The sequence below is a fragment of the Neopelma chrysocephalum genome, unplaced genomic scaffold (genome assembly GCF_003984885.1).
Source record: "Neopelma chrysocephalum unplaced genomic scaffold, ASM398488v2 Primary Assembly neopelma1_26, whole genome shotgun sequence".
Lineage (NCBI taxonomy): Eukaryota > Metazoa > Chordata > Aves > Passeriformes > Pipridae > Neopelma > Neopelma chrysocephalum.
The window spans coordinates 9,328,415-9,350,341 of NW_020897695.1; the positions used below are offsets into that span (position 1 = coordinate 9,328,415).

Consider the following 21,927-nt stretch of genomic DNA (forward strand, 5'->3'; position numbering starts at 1 on the left):
GGAGAGGGTCGGAGAGGGTCGGAGAGGGTCGGAGAGGGTCGGAGAGGAGAGGAGAGGAGAGGAGAGGAGAGGAGAGGAGAGGAGAGAAGCAGACAGTTGCTCCCAAGGTCATTCCCCCACCGCAGTGACTCAGAACCCCCTTGCTTTCAGTGATCAAGAACCAAAAATCAGAGAAGGAAGAGGAAGGAGTCTGCAAATTCAAGTAAATCTTCGATGGCAACTGGCTGCCATCTAGCCAAGCAGGAAGTACACTCTTCTATTTTAAACCACAGAATGCAGCACTGAGAGCACAGTTTATAAAAAGCACCTTCTGGGAAATTATTCTTATGCAATTTTACCATAAAAAATACCTTGCTAAGTCATTATTTTTAGCGATTAAACATTACTCATAGGCAGATGTTATTCTATGGGCCCTTCTGAGTAGCAGTTTTTCTTACACAGTTCAGAAGGATCACTTTGGTGAAGTTAACAGGTACAGCACAGAGCTGGAAAGTGTATTTTGATTACCAGCAATTAAGGCACATTTGTGAATTTCAAGCATTCCAAAGAGCACTTAAAAGGTTGCTGCTAGCCATTAAGTCAACATCAGCAATCACAAGAAAATTCTATTAGTTTACCACGCTATAGCATATTATTGATATAAGGTGGGGTTTGGACTTTGAGTGAAATTAGCCTTCAGAAGAGAAAAGGCCATGTTGAACATAAATTATACATTTCAATATGAGTAGCTTCAAAGATGAGGAGGTTCCTCTCACTTAGTGCTTAGAACACTTAGTGCTAGAAAATGTAACTGAACCTTTTCAAATTTTTATTATTATTCCATTCCAGTTGGGAATACATAAATACACATACAACCACTCGGGGAAGTCCAAAATCCCATACAGTATTTATGCAAATTTCTCATGGACAGTTCCAGTGCTCTTTCCCTTTCCCAAGACTGCTTATATATCCTTTTACCCCTCCTCCCAATTAGCCACCTAGCTTGTAGTGTCCAAGCACAAAACAAACTTTTGTTTCTGTCATTTAAAAAACTCTCAGGTGTGCAGTATAGACTGGAATGACTTTCAAAGTACATATTACTTCCCCATCTTGCAGTCAATTCCCTCATGTTTTCTGAAAAGCAAGTGAGCCGACAGTATCAAGGCTATCTAATCTTGCCATTCCTGAGTCTTGAATAAAGTGTACCTCTATAGCTTTTGACAAAGCATTTCAAATCCATCCTTTTGACTTCCCAATACCGTCCCAAAGTTGACTGTCAACTGGTTTAAGTTGACATCATTAACTTTACAGCACCAAAGTGATTCAACATACACTACTATAATTTTGAGTAGCCAATTTGTGACATACTGTAATATGGCTGAAGTACCTTTATACAGTAACTTTCCCACAAATCCATGTGTTTTGTGTCTGCCAGCCTAGACCTATCAAGCAGACTGCAGTTGGATAACTGGTTTTTCTCTGAGAAAAACTGCAAGCATTTATCCCAGAACACACTCGATACCACCAGAAAAACATGCTAAGAAATTTGGGCAAGAACATGCTTCCTGGGCAGTGGGAAAGGGAAAAGACAAATACATGAACCATAATAAAAATTAAAAATAATTCCTCATTTACAGGTATATATACATCTAGAACCCATAATTCCAAGCTGCTTTACAGCATATGTCAGATTTAGGCAGACATAATTCTGGTTTGCTTGTTGGATGAGATGTTTCTATCAAGGGTTGGACTTGATGATCCCAGAGGTCCCTTCCAACCCAGCTGATTCTATGATTCTATGATTATCTTAGCGTATTTTCAAAGCATGTTGTCAGAAATCAGAATTGTACCCAAGAAGCAGGTAAGCAGCTGCTCAAAAGCATGTATGTAACACAGTTTCCAAAGCATTCAAAACCTGCAAGCCAAGCATGTAGCAAAAGCTGTTAGAGATCAGGTCTTTATTAAATAACTGAGAACTACAGTGCTTACTATTCATGTTTGTTGTAAACTCAAAATGTTTTGAGTTTCGTAGAGCAGCATACAGCACTTTAGGTGTTACACGGGGAACTGAAGATTATAGTAAGCCCCTCAATAAAAGTATATAATAATGTAAACTTAATGGTACGCTTAAAATATATGTGCCATTTCTATGGTTACTTTCTCCTTGAGGGCATTTATGTAAGTACTTTCTGTACTTAATATCTGAAACTTGGCTAGCCACCTAATATTACATTGTCATCCATTACCGCTGAGAACATTCATAAATATCTTCTACTTAATTTAATAAAAATAGCATGTAAGTGTGGGCTAACAAAATAGCCCATGTATCTTGGAAGAAATAATTTGCATTACAAACAGAGCTGCAGAAGGTGCCCCTTGTCATGTTCTGGGTTTGCAGTGATAATCACTGCTGCAGCAGCCAGCCACCAGAAACACACACTGAAAGCAAGGCCATGAGATGTGATACTCTAACCTGAGAAAAGATTTACTGAAGTATGTTTTCTTTAAAGCTTCATTTTCCAACTGTGAACTCTAACTTGAAACTACTGCAAAATTTGTGCTTTAATTGTGAAAGAAAACAGCCCTGTAGTTTTCCAAATATGTAGGTACATCTATGATACTCTATGCTGTTTTATTTATGCATATAAAACAGTTGAATTTTTTAAGTAAAACAGAATTAAGTGACAGTTTTGAAGGCACGCAAAAGATGGAGACTGAATTCCCTTCAAATCTGACTTCTCTCAAGCTCCCTTGGGAACCTACCATTTATTTGAAATTTAATGAAATGTTTTAATAACTGTAAAGAGTAATCTTAGCTTCTCTGTAATTGCTTAAGAAAATGAATGCTGCAGTAATCTCTGAACGTAGTTATCGTACACACTGTATTATCCCTAATTTATAAATTGCCATTTATTAAATGATTGAAAATTATCATCTTTGCACATGCTCAATTACTACTAAACTATAGGCTGAAGAAAAATTATGAAAAGAAGCCATGTTTGTATTATTTGCATTTTTCAGATTTGGATGGGAGGACACTGGGGGGGAATCTCAGAAATAAGGAGCCAAGTTCACTCTTGACATAACCTGTATGGGCGAACAGTGTAATTTTAGTAGAACATTTGCTCTACGATTCCCATAGCAACCTTAATTCTCCCTGCCTGGGTATCTGGAATCCAGGATGACTCAAACCTTTGAATACAAAATCAAGTGCACGAAACAAGGTGTAGTTTAGGAAGGTGTAACTTATATGCACTTTTAGTGTCCTCAAACATATTGTAAATGCAAGGTAAAGGCTTAGAGATCACAAAATAATTCAGCTCATGTTTATGTGATAATAACTACTGGTTTATAGTATTACAACAATTTACATCTCCTCATCCCCAAAGTGAGACAGTTAATGCTATTTACTGAATAATTTTTATAAGCACATGCACAGTTACTACTCTGGGAGTTACTAGACTGACACTTCAGAGATTTAGATATCCCATTTACTCCCCAAGGAGACAAGTTTCTATTGATCTTAGCAGTACTAACTTGAGGTAGAATAAACAGACATAAGAGATGAGATATCTATAGACAAGTCAAATAGCCTCCAAACAAAATGCCACAGAAGGTACCAAATAACTGCATCTGTTCTACGTGCTCTCAATTCTCTTTTTGTCTATAAGGAGACAAAGAACAGGCAATCACTCAAACATTGCTGTGCAGCCAGGAGAACATTTCTCTATGCTGCAAAAGGATCACACGTTTCTAGAACTGGGGCCAAGACCAATTCAGAAGAAAGTGCAATGGTGGCACTTGCAGCTGCCTTTTTCAGACCTCATGTTAGGTTTGAAACTGGCTTTTACTGTTACAGGTCTAATGGCCCTAAACAAATTATAATGGCTCCTGTTAAAATACAGCTGGGAACAACCCTTTTAGCATCAGCCAGCTCAGCCACAACTAAGCTGTTAAACATATCCACAACACAAATTCGTATTACAGTACTCCTCAATTAGAGAAGTGTGTTTAAACATAGTTAAATAGTACTAGCTGTCATATAACCTACACTAGCATGTCCTATCCCAAATAAATATCACCTCCTGAATTAAGGCTTAAGGTCTCATTCCCTTTCCATTGACTTCAATGGACACAGAACTGACCCAAAGGTTTCCTGCTGTCATTTCTTCACTACTGCTAGCCAAGAAGAAATTATTGCTTTCTGAGAAACAGCTGGGTTTGGTTTGAGTTTTTTGCAAGCACTTTCATATTACCTGTTGCAGATAATTAAAATTAAATGACGGTGAGTTTGCAAACAAATAAACATGCCATACAATATGTATAAAGTATAGGCGTAGTGTTATTAAGTAACATCTCATTTTCTGACCAGCATCCACCTATAGTTATAGACTACTTATTTTGCATATGATACGATACACTTGATGAAAGATGATCAATAGGATGAGCCCTTACCTGTAATTTATTATGTATAGTGGGGGGTGGGAGGAAGATATTTTACATACAAGTCCAAGAAAAAATTGAAAGCTATAACTAACAAAGGTTACTCCTCTGTGTTCTTTCCCCTCCCTTTCCAAAACTGCCGCTCACTGTACCATCATGTTATTTTTCCAAATGAACAGAAAACAGGACAATCCAATTTCAGAATTGAAACAGTATGAACACTTTCTGCAGTATCTATTAAAGATGAAATGCCTTGGTCAGTCCAACTGAGAAACCTATGTAGAATGTATTTACTACACTAGTTTTGAAGTGCAGGAAGACTCTAGTAAAAAGAATCAACCATAAACTGCCACAAACATCACAAAGCCACCTTTTATACTAAAACATGTCTGGAAAGAAAAATGGCCATGATTTTAGGTGACTAGTTCTAAATCTGACTAGCAAAGGCACAGCAGCACAGACTTCAGGAGTGCTACTGCAAATACAGTCCATGGTTATCACTCTCCCCCTGATAAAGCACCTAGATTACTAGGCCAGAAAGACTGAAGTTAGCACAGTTTAGCAGTCCATGTTACATCCACCCCTTAGGTGAACATGATGAAACTATTTTCATCTCCTAAAAGTAAATATTTGATTTATTACTCATGCAGGCCTGAAGGTCACTTTTGTCACAAAGCTAGCTCTCATCTTCCTACACTCCAAAATCAAGGTAAGAACTGCCAGTGAAAGCAATGATCTAGTATACAGCACTTTTCCCTATTTACACAGAAATAGTTATACACAAAATTAGACACAGCCTTTCAAAAACACTTCAATTATTAGCAGGATTTTTTAAATGTTCTTTGTGCATACTTCACACTGTTTATGCATGATGTCCTGTTCAAGGAGCTGAATCAACTTTTTTCATGCGCCCTTATTGCACAACCTTGCAGAACCTCAAGATTATGCCAAACATCTAGACTTACAGCATTCTTTTTGCTACAACTCACACTAGATTGACCTTATCCATTGACGTGAAATAAAAAGCAAAACTTGACTTTTTCAAAGCTGAAAAGTAAAATCTGGCATAGATCAAAAATCATCAGGATTTCCCCCAGTACCAGTTTCAACACCGACTACAAAGCTTTAACACCAAAATACAGCTTAGTGTATGTGTTCGCATGTTCACATATGTGAAAGTCCCACAAGTTGAATGCCTCCCCAAGTGACTGAAGTACTGCATCTCCTTTTTCATCTACAATGCTGCCTGTGCAGTGCTATAATTCTTCAACATAACAGTTCTCCACAGACAACAGCCTTTTCTGCTAACAGTAGCTAACCACAGTATCTAATTTTGCTATCCAAATATTACAGTGACCTGAAGACATTCACTTCTCGCTTGAAAAATCCTTAGTGTTTTAGAATCATCTCCTTCTCCTAGTAACCACATAAAATTGGACACTTGCAGCCCACACAAAATTGCTGGTGAACCTCACTCGAGGAAGCCCTAGGTGCAGGTTCCTATATTGTAAGGGAGGAAGCAAAGAACTATCACCTGGCTGCCTAATTCATGCAGGAATCAAATGGTAACCATATTTATACATAGAAAAGGACATGCAAGAAGCAGTAGGACTGTCAAATTCTGGAACTGCCCACTGTCACATAAAACGAGATTTCAAAGGGATCAGATTTCGAAATGATCAGAAATTCCTTCACTGACTTTTTAATATTGTGAGAAGAAATATTTCTCTGAACTTCTTTTAGTTAACTCCATTTAATTTCTCTAGACTTCTGTAAATAATTAATATAAGTTGCTACAAAATTTTTTCACACTGCAATTCCTGGTTCTTTAACAACAATGGTAACACTGGCAGAGATCATACAATTGTCATACTAACAGCCTCAGCCAAAATAAACACCATACCAAGATGAAGTGTGCCACTATTATTTAGTTCAGTAACAGTTAAAATTTAATATGAAGTGTGATGTGGAAGCTTTGCTTAATGTTCCAGTTAATTTTAACTGCCTACAGTAAAGAAATCTGCAAGCGTACCTCTTATAAATTTCTAAGAGGATAATAATATGCATAGTTTAAAAAACAGAATTCAATTTTAAGACCACAGAGACTTAGGTTACTATAAAATCACCTACTAAAAAATTAGTTGAAAGCACTGCTTATTTATGGTCCAAATAAAGAGGTAGAATCTTTAATAATTCTGCATAAAGGGCAACATGTGGCAGATCAGCTCTCCCAAAATTAATATACATTGAAATTTAGTTTTGATGTAACATTCCATATATCAGTATGGACCAGACTTTTAACATCACGTTAATATAAGCAAAAATCTGATTTAAGAGAACAATATCATTTTAAACAGCAAAGAATTTACCTTATGATGAAAAGTAATGCTCCTGAGATCATTTTCAATTCAACACCATACAAAAGAGGCTTGAATATTAAAACACACATTTTTATAGCAGTCAAAATTCCATATTTATGCTCAATTTTAACTTACCAAAATGTTGAAAAAAGGTAAAATTCTAATTTAACAACAGAAACACTTATTACATGCGTCATTTTGAAGCCCTACACAGTTGCTTTTACTACATTTATATACTTCTGCATGACAGTTTGGTGCTAAATGGACATCTTTGCTACAATTTGTTTTATACTAATATTCTCTATGCTGGTAAGAGTAAAATTAAATCAGCCAGAACAAATCGCAGAAAGTAAGAATAAACAACACATTGCTTCTATGAAAGGAAAAAAGGGGGAAAAGAATAATCAAGCATTACCAAACATCATTGCATTATATAAAATATAGTATACTTTGTCCTATTAGCAACATGGAGATACACTTCACTTTTTTCCAAATAATATAGCCAAATCATGAAAGTCCAGAATTGAGTAGCAATTTCAAGCTCAACACTTTCTCAGGAACATTGTCCAAGCTAGTGAAGACCACGTGTCCCAAGTGAAGGATGCCTCTTTTGCAGCACTCTTGTTTTTCCCAGATTTCATATATAATAAAGTAGCATTACCATAACATTGTTTAGAAATTTAAAACACACATGCTTCCTCTGATTTTCCAGAAGTGTATCAACTCTTTCCATTGATTTGATTACTGTATTTTACAAGGTGTAAATTAGTTGACATAGTCCTATTTATAGTACCATAAAAGAAAGTTTATTTGCATGTCAAAGCTTTAATGACTTCATTCTATCAGGGGAATACTAACACTGATCATTATAGATCATTTTGTAGTCTCTTCCCTTCATCCAAATCATACCAAACAACTTCCAAATAAAAAGCAAAGACTTGGGTGTTGAGGAAGGGATTAACTCTACCTTATTGTACTTCTGGTTCCTATTTCTCCTCACTTCAGATTAAAAAATAGGACTAGAACAGAATTAAGTGCACTTTAAGTGAAGGACTCTGGACCCACCTCTTTATTGATAAATTTAACACATGAGGGTAGATCTAAGAGTCACCAATTGACTCATACAAGGAACATCAACATTCCCTTAAAAAACAGGTAGCACATACCCAAGTCTATTGATTCCCTCCAGAAAAAGGGGGAGAAGGAAATGCACAGACCGTGCCATTGAAATAAAATCTGCTTCCTTAATCTGGAAAAACTGCACTTATTCCTTCACAAGATGGAAATAACATCAAGCAGTCAAGCAGCCACTTTTTACGCAAGACTGGAAAAGAGGGCATAAGGTCTGATTTTTACACTGTTATCCTCTTCTTTAAGAACTACCCCACCGAAAAAAAAATATCCAATACACAAAAAGGTAAACTTCACATACCGCCTTATAAAATTTTCTTATGCATCGTTTATCTTAGTACCATTTTCCACTCCCTGAAAAGCACTAATTTCTTTTCACCTTCAAACACTGCAGCATCTTCAATGCCTAAGATTTTTTTTTTTTTGCAGCCCTCCAACAGGAACTGGTGCTGCAGGTGAAGTATCACTCATATTAAGCAGAGCAAAATAATTACCTTCCATCATTACAGTTTAAAGTCCTGTAATATTTACGTTTTTGGAATGACATCCCATTGCAATACACTGCAAACAAATCAGTCAGCAATGCACAAGCGTTTTCTGCAGGGATGATACCTGGCCACTTATTCACTGTTTTACTATAGGTTAGTATTTAATTCTTCCAAGCGTAGTTCTTTGCAAATGATTTTTTCCCTTCTCAACTTATTATGATCAGCACATATATTAACACTCTCTTTTCAATTCCCTTCAGCCTTACACAGCTTCATTTGACAAAGCTACAACAACTCCCACTGTTTGTTTTATTAATGGCTTTAAGGTGCACTCTGAATACAGCCTGAGAGTAAATACACTTAGTATGCTAGAAACAAGTTGAGGAGATGACTGGTAGACAAAGACAGGATACTTTCATTATAAACAAAGAGAGGTGTGTTTTTTATAATGGAAAGAAAATGTGGGTGACATTCAGACAATGAGCTCTTCATTTTTAGTGTTAACCAAAATAAAAACAAGCATTCTTCATCAGGATGCGCGATTTAAGTCTTCATTGTGAGCACACACCGAGAATTTATTCAAATTCTTAACATGAAAGACAAACAAAAAAATAATAAGGAATGAAAGATGAAAGTGAGTTCTGTGAAAATCTAGCATACTATTTAAGCTTAAAACTCTGTACTATTTTTGTTGTCTGGAAGACAGACTTAAATTAGTATACAAGTTATACTTCTTAAACACTGGTAAATAGGCTTTGAAATAAATATGCTTTCTTGTTTGGTTTTCACGCATTTGATACAGACAAAGCATTCTTCCATCACAAGACCAGCAATATAAACTTGACAACAAAGGTAAGACTACAGCCACATAGGAACAAATTGCTGAGTCTGGGGAACTATGCCTTCGTTCACATACATTCATCAGACTTAAAGTACTTTTTTCCAGTTATATTTAAAGGCTTCAGGGCCCACTTTGCAACCTGAAAGGTTTTGCTGCACGCAGCTTCAAAGAGATGTTCCTTCAGTAGTGCAACACTACTGCAAAGTCTGGGAGCTGCAGCCACTCTACTTCATTTTTAAGCATGCGTGCATACTAATTTTAACATCAGCATAAAAAAGTCTGGATACACCTGACCTGAAGCTGAACCAGAACTAAAGACCACCTCTTGCTGAGAGGAGGGATCAAAACAGTGCAGTCAAACAAAGTAGGAAACAAAGAGAATCGTTGGCTTCTCAGACTCCATTTCTTACTCTAAAGCAAAGTAAGCACTTCAGCAAAACAGCAGATTTTTCTCTCTTACCTCTCTGACTTCATTGAGTTGACCAGATCGCTGGCTCTTTGCTCTTCGAGCGGCTGCAGGTGATTTGTGATGTGTGATGGTTACAACGGTTGGCCCACTTTGACTCATGTGTTTCTGGCCACTGGGAGATGCAGAATTAACTGTCCCAGGCGGCAGCAGAGATGAGCTTCTACTTCGTGACGATGAAATGTTCTAGAACAAGCAACGGGATGGTGATATTACCAACCTTTACACAAGTAATAATGTACAATTCAGGCTACAGATCCGTGTTGTTCTACTTTCCTCACAAACCTAATCTGGAGGTGTAACTGCTATATTCTTTCTGAACAATCTGCATTGCTCAGCAGAGATGTTCTTGGAAACATTAGAGCTATTGCCTTTGTTTCTTGGCTTGCCTGAAATTGTCCTTCACAAAAATCTTCACAGATTCTTACATAATAACATGCCACTAAGTTCTTACAATCTTACTTTTTAGGAAAGCTTAGGAAGGATTTTGCAGACAGTAATAACAATGCCAGCACAAATATTTTTTATGAAACCACTGACCTACAATTCACCAAACTGGTGTGAACAGCAAAGAAGAAAAAAGGCTTTCACCTGATGAACATCTGAAACAGCATAATGTTTGTTTTTTTTAACATCAGAGGTGCCATTTTGGCAAGACACAACAATTAAACATTAACATTTTAAACAAAAAATAGCTTAAAAACATCAACACATTTTGGAGTAAGCTTGAGATAAACCCTATTTACAAAAAAGGCCAGAAATAAATCTCCAACAGTATCTGCGTATGAATACTTTTAACATACAACCTATAAAAATCAGTCAGAACATTCAGAACTTTTTTTTTTATCTAACTGTCAGTGTTGCCATCTCATTTGTTCTCTGCAGACTTCAAACACAAGTTTTCCTGGAGGTCTATGGGACAGTAATTCTCAATCAAGCACAGATGGGCACTAGAACACCATGGGACATCATATATAAAAGTGCAATATAAAAGAGTTTTTCGCTTCTATTTGAACTGCTGATTGCATCTGTAAAGTTAAAACTCAAACAGAGTAACTTTTATCTCATTAAACACAAATCAGTTTAGACAGTGACATTTAGTAGCACTTTTAAGACAGTGCAGTAAATATAAAGCCTCATGGGTGAAACACTGTTTCACCTCTCCTCCAAACCCTGCACGGGTAATGATGGCAGCCTACAACATTGCTAAGCCAGCTACCATCAACATGAGGTCTGCTGGCAAGTGTACAAAAGTATTCCTTGGGTACAAATCTCTCTTCTTATCTCTTACGGGTCAATTTTCACAATTCGGTGGTAATTCCATTAAAAGACTTTAAATCTAAGGTGGACAGGCACCAACCAATACTGGAATTAAAGTCAGGCCTCATGTTACCTCTACACTGACTGTAAAGGACAAGGCAGATTATCTGGTACTGCCAAGGAGAGAGAGAAATAAATTACACAGTCCCTCTGCCACCCTCACATAAAACTAGACTTTAGACTTTCTGAGGTATCTGAAGGTTTAAAAAAATGGGTTATCACATTGCCATTGTGCAAAGAGTTGCTAATCTCACAGAAAAAATTATTATTCCATTGGTCTGGACTTAAAATTTTACAGGCACTTCCAAGAAATGACGGTCTGACTGTTTTTGAAATTAATATATTCTTTGCTACCATGGCCAATAAGATTATAATAATAAGCATCTGTTCAAAAATTACCCATCCTGGCTGATAAATCACAATTGCATTTAAACTGGATTTGATGCTAAGGCAAAAAAGCAGCACGGGCTCTAATTTGTCAGAACGGCACAGAAGGTTGCCAGGTTTATAATTCATCTTCCATTTGAAAGAGCATTGCTTAGACATAACTACAATTAAAATAAGAGGCAGAGGAAAAGGTATTTGGGAGAAACAATGGGATGAGGGAAACTGGGTGCGACTGAATTTCCTTTTTTAATACAAGTTTCACAGAAAAAGGGTATTCCTAGTATATAATAGCAGAATATACTTCACTGATGTTTGGTTTTTAAACTGACTACCATCAAACTACTTCTAAACTACATTTAGGGTGCAAAGGAAGAACAACATAACTTCATATTTTTCATCATAAAATCAACTTCTCTTCCAGATTAATAAAAAGTTATTTTGTTTTTAAGATTAAATCTTTTGAGAATCACTGACATTCTAGTATCATGCAATCACAATATTAAAAATACATGGCTGCTACTTTCATATAGCTAAACAGATCCTAAAACCCTGATAAACAGCAGCAATGTAAAACAGTGAGTTTAGCCATTAGTTTGCTTAAAAGAAAACAATATTCTGTGAGAAGTGAAGTTTTATTATGTTTTGATTTTCTTGGGGGAGACTTTTAGATCTGCAGATAACGAAAGTAACACAAAACTAATACAGAAAAATCCAGGCACTGTTTCTGCTTAAATACAAAATCAGGAAAGAATTCTAGGAAAGAGTCAGCTTTCAAAAAAAAAAAGCAGTTTCCAAACAATCTCATTTAACATGCACACTCCGAGATATATGTTCATAAATTGAAAAGCACGTGTATTCTAAAGTCAATATCTATATCAATGATATTATTTGGCAATGCAATGCTATTTTTCCTCAAGACAGTGTTTCAAACTGCAGTGAATTACCTGCAGTTGACCCATGGATCACATCTTGACTGCAGCTCGTGCCACACATTTTCTCCCATGCCAACTAACATGATATGCCTTTCACCAAACCCCACTTAGGTTTGGGAGTCATAAATTTGACAGTGAACTATTCGTACAAAAGCTGCTAGCTAGCTGCAATTTTTTTAACTGGTTTTGTATCACAAGTAAGTAACGAACACATTTCCCAAAAATAGACACGCTCATCACTTTAGGAGTCTCTTAATTCCGATTACCTTTTTTTTTCCACACAAAATTTTCCCTAGTTCATATCACAATTCACTGGGCTACATCATCGACACTCATAAACTATGACTAGAGGCAGAATAAACAGTCTGTGTAACCACAGTGTATTTAAGATGGCTCTTCATAAAGTTTTGCAAAGGCATGTGGCAGCCTACAGCAACTCTTGGTAGACAGTCATTTAGGGCATGGAGTTTGGGGATCGGTGAAGCAGAAGAGAAAAATCAGAAAAAACAGTGCATGGGTAGTGGGTGCTGCTTAAGAAGGCTGCCTCTTCACGTACACTAGGTAAACTCAAATCTCTACATACATAAGTACATAGCCTAGCAAGGGCTGACCATATCCCACTGTCTGGTGTGCCTGACACTCAGCTCCATCCCTTGCCCTACAATAGAGCTATGGGATCTTCAGGGAGAGGACATAACCAGTGAACCTCTGCTGGAGTCCTCTTCTGCTCTCAGCCCAAGATAGTTATCAATCCTATGCAGTTCATCCAGTCAGGAAGATTGGCAATCCTGAATTAGCACATACAGCCACATTCTGTGCCAAGTATCAGAGTCAAATACATTGGTCAGTGATCAGCTCCTACAGGTCTATGAGCAAGTTTTCCTCACCTCTTCATTTTCTGTCCCTTCATACCCCTCACCCATCTAGTGACCCAACATTTCCAACCAACATGCCAGAAAACTCCACCAGCCCACAACACAAATCCTCTATCACCTAATTTGGGATTATTCTCTAGAGGTCATCTATAACACACAAACCTTAAATGAGCTCAGCACCAGAACCACTGGCTACCCATGAAACTACCTCTGGGCAAGGCCCCACAATAACTACAAAAATTTCCAACTTACAACTTGCAAAAGCAGTCACACACTAAGTGCAGGTGGAATGTCTGCAGGAGGCAGCTTTTACAACCACTCAAAACCTTTTGGACTCCCCTCCTGCACTGCCACAGAAAACAGCAGCAGAGCACTGTGCCTGCTCAGTCCAAGGAGACGGGGGCGGGATCTAATTCCTTCTGACAGCTTCTTCCTGTCATTGTCAGAAGAGGACTCTCCAGGAACTGCGCACACAGCCCCTTAGGCAGTTTTGAATTTTTACAGCACATTGTCAACACCTATGTCCCAGCCAAATACTTGTCTTTTGCAGAATTTTTTCAGATTAGACACATGGAATGACAGGCATCCCTTCTGCACTGACACACAGCTGCGCAAAAATCAAAATTTCCATTTTTGCTATAACGTTAAAACTTATGTGAAGTTTTTCACTGCTAAAAACACTCTAATTACACATCATACTACAACAGTCATCAAAGTCACTCTCGCAGGAAATCAAAGCAATGACAGTAACTGATGGATCTTTATTCCTAATCCCCTGCTCTTCCCCCTAGAGCTGCTTGTATGACTGATCTGTCTCTCCAATCATTACCACATATCATTTTCTTTGGTCTCACTGCTTTCTGGTTTGCAAACAAGTAAATAAAAAGATAGCGAAAAGTCTGATGAAAAGGAAGACATAAGCTCTTCAACAATTAGTAATGCATGGTTCCAATAATGAGTCAAGAAATCCACAGGCTGAAGCATCCCAAAAGGATTACAAATATTCTTCCCTGAGGCTACACTTTACTATTGCTCTAACAGTTTGCCTGCTAATAAAATGAAACCAATAAAAGAATAATAAAAAAGCTAATAAAAGATTAATTTGTAACTTGTGTTCATCTTGGTTTTATGACCTAAAGCTAGCTAAAGTATGCTTAGCTAATACAGATTTGGGTTAAGATTTTTATTTTAGTAGACTGTCCATCCCTCAGATAAAAAAAGTAGAAAATGAAGGCTTCCACTAGGATATCAAAAAACCTAACAATTAAAATAGTTGTAGAACAGTAAGTTCCAACTGTACTGTTTTCATGACTCATTCTCCCTAGAGATTGCCCTTCTTGTTCACAAAGAAGCTGAAGTGTTTTTCACCATTTACCAGAAGCAAACAATTTTGTTTATTTTGGAAAGTAAATGCAATGTTCCAGAGATCAATAAAATAATTTCTGAAGTGAACTGTCATATCTGTTTATGGTTGATAATCATCATTTTCACAGGCACTGTGCCACAGATGTTTTCCTCAGAATAATAAATACTGAAATGACATTCCTTTACTCCTCTGCATATACACAGCACAGAACCAATCCCTGCATGCAGCTTTAGAGCTATGAGAAGTCACATACTATCAAAAAGTAATTACAATTTTGAGACACCACCATTCAGTTTTTTAATTCTCATCTACTTCTTTTCCAATGCATCTCAAGTAAACAAACACTGATAAAAGACAAATATGGACAGAGTTCTCTTTGATTTACATTATAATAATTCACAAATATTAAAATGCAAATGACTGAATCTACATAACATTCAAACTTCAGCACTGCAAAGGGACCAGCTTATGATATGTTTTGCACATTTCTGTCAAGCATCATCTATGGTACTAACTTTTCTGACTGAATGTTCTTGTGCTTCATCATCTTCAGTAAGGCAATCTATTTTTAAGCAAGAGACTATGGTAATAATTCAATCATAAAATCTTTTCTTCATCAAGAATAATTTGAGCAAGTTCATGTTCAGCCCTAAATAGATTTTCTTCCATTTCTGTAGAAGGATTTAAGCAGCAGAGAGCTGTGAGCAACTCTTATCTTCATGAAGCTTCCAAAGGGGGGAAAAAAAGATCTCAAATACACACCAATCTACAGACAAGCACTGCTTCCTTCTCAGCCTCACTACTGCAAGAATTTCAAAGCATGCTTTAATTAGAAGTGCCATTCTTTAGTTGACTTCTATAGGTCAGTGATGAGAAGAGGAAGCAGACAAGCATACCAACAGAGAGAAGAGTGAAGCTCAAAAGGAAAAGAGGTTTGATGTGCATGGAAGAACCAAATAGCACTCTCAAAGACTTGAGATTTTCACTAATGTAGCTTTATGAAAACAGGTATCATGCAAATGTTAAAAACATCCAGTCAATAATCCACTTAGAAATGTAAAAGTATATCTGTGGTCATTCATTAATAAGGCAAGAAGAAACCCAATAAAAACCAAAGATCTATGATAACCATTCTTCCAGGTGTTGAGAAAAATTACAAATCTGCCTCATAAGGATTTGATAAAAATGTTAAACGTTGAGGCATTACTGCAGGTGCTGTTTCACATTACAGCTAAACTGCTACCACAATTGGCACTGAAAGGGGCAGGTTTGGACTTTTTTCTCCACCATTTTTCCATGCTAGCTCTGAGGCCCATTGGACCTCATGGAGAGCCGCTGCAGGGAGTTAAACCGGTAGAGAACCAGAGATGAAGAAACACATTCCCCAGTGAGCTGGTCAGAGAGCTAAGTCCTTTTTAGTAGGACACCATTTTTTCTGTTTCTGATGTCCAAATTAACACAGAAACAGAAACATAACAAAGCCCATACAAAGGGTGGCAGCAGAAGGAAGGGAACTGGACTGTAATTTAACGGCCAGTCTTCGCGAACGAAGATTTGGGGAAGGGTCTTTTACCTTTCCAGCCTGCGCAATGGATTTTTTAGGTGAGACACAGCCTGCGCTGAACTGAGCCCACCCTTTAATCCTAAGGTTCATCTGCCGGGGCCAAGCAAGCTTGGACAATGGCAGTGAGGTCCTCAGGACGTAGGTTTGTTTAGAGTGACCTTCTCATAGATGGATGGCCTCACAGGGCTAACGGGCTCCATCTGCCCGGGGGACCGGGAATCGAACCTGGGTCACAGCGGTGAGAGTCCTGCATGCTAACCACTAGGCCATATATTTATTATATATAGCTCACTGTGCTGCTCCAAACCAGAAGCTGGAAAAAGGGAGAGTCTATCTCCTTATTCTAGCACAGATTTACCACCTGAAAATTACCACCTGAGCATAATTTAAGACAGAAGCTACTTCCCAAGATAAAGGCTTCTGTTCCCTGTCACGTTCCTGATACGTACACACTGAGTTATAAAAGGGTTATATGCAAACCCAGCAACTGATCCACACGTTGGAATTAAGAGCTGGTATAAAAACCTGTGTGTTTGTTTTTAGTAGTGCTTTTACAGCCACCATCATTGTACAGTCAAGAAAAAAGAGGTATGAAACAGAAGAACTAACAAGCTTGTGACAATTTATGGATACAAAATTATTCTTGGAAGTTACCACAGAAATTATGCATAAGCCTACTCCTTCTTGAAAGCATTTTACATCACTGAATTAAAATTTGACTAATGCTTTAATTAAAACTTGTACAAAATATTCACTTCAAATCGTCTAAAAAAACCCAGCAATCCTACCCAGACATACAAGATTTCTTCCAATAAAGTGTGATTTGGCACTTGTGGAGGTTGAGCAATCTGTAATTAAGTGAAATGAGACTTGTATGGGAATACCAAGAACATTAAGACTATCTGACAACATGGGAATTATTTGCCAGAGAAGACAATCCTTTTACTGCTTTTTTTATCATTAAGATGTAAAATTTATTTAAAACAAAGTCACAGACTTAGCTTGTGTTACATGCACTTGTTAGCTTTGGACCATTGGACCATTCATTAGGATGCAACTAAATTTAGTCATTAGTATACAACCTTTTCTTTCCTTTTTTTTTTTAATCACTTCTCTGTTTAATTTCCTCCATCACTCCAGTCCCCAGCTGAAGCTTTAATGACAGCAAGGACAGCAAGTCATTAGGTAGCATTTTGAAGCAGGCAGTAGCTCTGAAAAAGAAAGGAAACTACTGCTGATATAGATCCAGTGCAGGGAGAACGAATGCTCTTCTATGAATATTTCTCAGGAACAGTGACAGCTTCAATTTTGAAAAACATCCTCCAAATCATCACATTTTCCTATGAATTTCTGTCCGTTAATATTTAATCAAGATTTTAAAAATGTGTTCTCTCTCCCGTATGAAAGACTTGATGCTAAGAGTAGCTTCGCTGGCATTCCTGGGAACCTTCCCACTGCTTGCCTGGTTATCCCATGGTTTTTTCACACTTAAACTGTATCACACTTGCATAAAATTAAACATACCCCTCACTGCATATTTTTCACTTCCCATTCCATCTCCTTCTCAAGTGTATGACTCCTAAAGAACCTCTAGAAATTTCTGTCTCAGTCTTCCTGTGAAAAAGGTGAGTTTAAGTTGTAGAAGAAACTGGGAGCAAACACTCAGTCTCCAACTTTCCAGATGCTGTTCCCAGCAGAGACAGAGCTTGGATTCTGTTCAAACTCCAGAAGCCTAAAACACATAAGTATCTACCTGCCTGTTCATAACAGCACCATGAGAGACTGAATTTGCAGTTACCACTTACTACAGCCCTCAAGGTAGGGGGAGAGGGAGGAGTAAGGAGATCCAGCCCTGCTGCCAGGGGCTATCAATGGTAGAGCTATTTTAAAAAAATCCAAAAATGCAGAATTTTTGTCAAGTCCTCCATTATGCGAAAGGAAGTCAAACATGTACCCTTCTCTGTGTCATTACAGACCTTTTGATGTAATTCCAGTCCCTAAACCCAACAGAAAAGAAACAGTAAGGTGGCTAAAAACAGCAGAACACTAGTTTATGTAAATTTAAACTATTTCAAAGAGCATGTTTCCACTCCCACGCTAATAATCATTATACTAAAGTACCTTCATCTATAAGAGAAAGAAAAAAAAAAATCAACCAAGAAATGAAGCAGTTCTTGCTTCTCTTACCTCCTACTAGGCAGTGGTTTTGAAGTAAGAAACTTTGAGGAAAATAAAAAAATAAAATAAAAAAAGAAGTAATAGAAATGCATTTTTTCTAGTTTCTGGAGTCTCTGTGAAGTATTGTTCCCTTGTAACCAATATCTGATCTCCCAACCCTAATCATTGTAGCATTCATGCTTTTTATCCCTTGCTTTTATAGGGAAAAGCAGTAAGAAGTTCTAAAACTTACTTGCAGATGAAATCTAAGTTAGCACTATATGCAATGCTAAAGCCAGGGAAAATATACCCCTCAGTTAATACTCTAATGCTGAGAAAATAGGAGGGGGAAAAGGAAAAAAGTATATTGAAAAAGAGATAAATCTTATCAAAAGAAAGGTTCCTAGGAACAGGTAAGCACAATGTTGCTTCAAGTACAGTCCACTTCTGGAGTAAGAAGCGGAGGCATGAGTGGTCTTGCCTGAAGTGCATAAATTCCCAACATTTCATTTTCTGGACTGTTACGTTTAAAGATACAGAATATATAAATTTTCTGTTTGCTCTGTGGCTTAGTAGAAAATAGAGTGCTTCACTAACAAACATTTCAAGTGAAAAGTGACCTAGTCTGATTTTAGATGTAGATTTGCAACACAGAACTAAGAAAAATATTTTAGTTTTCTTCAACATTTCTATTTTATACTCAGTAGATTCAAGCCAATTAAAATGTATCTATACCAAACACATCCGTCAACCAAAATGCATCTACACTCCAGGTTCCTAGGCCAAGTTTCTCTAACTCATCAGTCTTCTAAGAAAAATGCAAGAACCCTCTTCCTGCTGTCTAAAATAATCTTTCATTTAGTTCCTCAGTTACATGTGTCCACCACCCCTCAGTCAAGGAAATCCTTTTATTTTCTTGGACAATGAGCCTATGAACCAGAAAAAAACCCACAGCAGTTGTAGGTCACTATGTAATAGTACAAAAAGTAGTCCAGAGAGATGCTCCCCATTATAAGCCCTTCCTGTTTCTAAAAGATGTGTCTTAGATCTTCTGTGACAGATGTTGTCTTTGTATTTAATAGCCTCCCACTCATTTAGTCAAGACTCTCAAAAAACATTTTGCCTTTCAAATGCTTTTCAAATCTATATATATTTTTGGCATCCAAAGCATCCCAAAATAATCTCCAGTTTTCATTCACCTCCTTTTATTTTGAACCTTTTTTTCAGCTCCTTTTCTTTGAGGTTCCCCATATTGACATTATTATTAGCAGCTAGGAAATACTTTCTATCCAGCCACTGCAGAGCACTTACTAACACTATACTTCCCCGATTTGCCCTTTCCCTTCCCATCATCAGAAAAACAAAGAGTACAATGAAGTCAAATTTCATCACAGAGTTCATCCTGTACAGAAGAATAATAAATGTGATGAAAAGTACTTTCCCCCACTACAACTTTCCATTTCAGAAATGGAAGGGGACTGATAAAAGTATTCATGACAAGTATTTGACAGAGTTAGAACAGTCTAAGTATTATCGCTTTTGTTCCCTGTTCATTTCCTGATAATTTCTAAAATTCTATTTGGTTCTATTACTAATTGTTACTTATTTTCACCATTATGACACCAAGATTTTTCTCTTGACATACCAATTTAGAACACATCAAAATATGCAGATACTACTACTGTAGGAGCTCAACATGGACAGGTAGTATGAAAAATTCAGAACATAAATTATTACTAAGTGCAACAGTTTTTACCTAAGGAGGAAAAATGATACAAACTTCACTTACACATAGATCAGCTTCAACTCACTTACTGCCATTCTAGAATGAGACTGTGCTGTTAAAATAGACACCTCTACAGAATTATTTTTCAGGAGCAGGCAAAAGGATAAAAACAAACCTAGTATTAAGAACTATTACAGAAATTAAGAGAGAGTAGAAGAATCAGTATGCCATTACACAAGTCTCCGATATCATATATACTGAACAGCAATTCTACTACCTCAACACAGTACACTGCAGATGCTAAACATTTAAATAGGTTCAAGAAGTGACCAGAGAACTTATTGAGGAATAATTCATTGATGGCAACTGAGCATAAACAGTTACCATCTCTATCTAGCACAGGACCTGCAAATCAACAGCAACTGTAAGAGTATCCCAAACAAGTGGAGTTGCATCTTTCTGAGTAACTGGGCCACAGCTATATAAAAACCATATTGAATTGGTATGCATAAGAATTTTAAAAGTACTGAAATACTCAAGGTATTTAAGTCTTCTTTGAAAAGGGTTTTACTTATACCACATTTGCTTCCTGACAGGTCCACATCACTCAAAAGAAACAACAAAAGGTTGGCTTTACTTCACTCGCTTCAATAAATGGCAGTCTCCTCAAAATACTATTCATCTTCTCAAAATCCAGCTTTCAAAGATATTCAGGATCACAACTTTGACTGCAGCTAACATAACACTGATATTCTTAACATCTTGGAGCAAGGAGAAATCCTTTCAGCTTGCTGTTATACACATTTTTCTTTTTAATATAGCAAACAACTAGTCATGAGAAAAGCAATATTTTTCATTCTCGTAAGAATATCAACAGAAATGCTTCAAGGACTGAAAAGCGGGAATTTTTGTGTGTGAGACCAGATTAACACCAAAACCATCATCATATGATGATCTCTTTCAGATTTAGTAAAGAAGACAAAGACTGACCGCTGCTAACATCTATCTAAAGTTCCAATAATAAAAGTCACTAAACCTTATAAAATTGAATAAAATTAATACCACGTAACACTTTTAAATACTAATCAGGACATCACACAGGTATTTATTAATAAACTGTTTATCCAGCCACTGAATTAACCATCCCTTCATTAATTTCTCATAAATAGGACGATGTTTATTTATTAAGGTTGCCCAGCTAACTTAAGTCTGCTCCAGTTAGTGACAAATGACAACTTGCTTTTATTCAAAACCCTCTAAATATCAACCCACTAACTACCACAGCCAGTCTATCATCCAGATCATGCCATTCTTCACCTACACCACTTAAAACGCAATAGTTATTTCTTCCACTCAATTATTTACCTTAGAATTACCTTCCTTGTGATGTTTGGCACAGGATCGAAGCTGAGTTATCCAGTACTGTTTCTCCTTTGCATCAGCAGCTAAAATAGAAACAAGAAAATGCAGGGGATCACACATAAATCAATACTCTTTTTTAGCACAAGAGGTGATGGAGTAGGGCAGAGGGGGGAAAGATTATTTACTGATTAGAAAGCAGTATAAATTCTAACTTAGGCTACTTAACTATGCTCAGGTTTTTCAGTACAAAACATGGAAGCCCGAACTTAGGAGGCTGTGGCCAGATGGAAGAGATGAACTTACAAATCTTCCTCACAGTTATCTCCTCCAAGTGTTAGTAAAAGCAGAACTACCTCTAGATGACTTTTTTGTTTTAGATTTTTCATCCACTTTTGTTTTAATTGTCTCTTTTTGTGAAGGACAAGGGCCACACCACAGTTTTTAAATCAGTAAAAGCTCTACACTCAGGCTGTCAGTCAGCTACCAGATAAGCTACCAGTTCCCCAGAAACTCAAGTACTTCTCTCTTAA

General features: G+C 37.1%; 1 protein-coding gene across 1 annotated transcript in view; it reads right to left on the reverse strand.

Annotated features, from left to right (window-relative positions):
• The window catches only part of OSBPL10 (oxysterol binding protein like 10), a 118,571-nt gene that overhangs the window by 62,015 nt on the left and 34,629 nt on the right, over nucleotides 1-21,927 (reverse strand). Inside the window, exons 3-4 of the mRNA XM_027675451.1 lie at nucleotides 21,401-21,480; nucleotides 9,703-9,894 (exon numbers count right to left, since the gene is read on the reverse strand). Coding sequence (XP_027531252.1) covers nucleotides 9,703-9,894; nucleotides 21,401-21,480 — 272 coding nt within the window. The remainder of the gene's footprint in view (nucleotides 1-9,702; nucleotides 9,895-21,400; nucleotides 21,481-21,927) is intronic.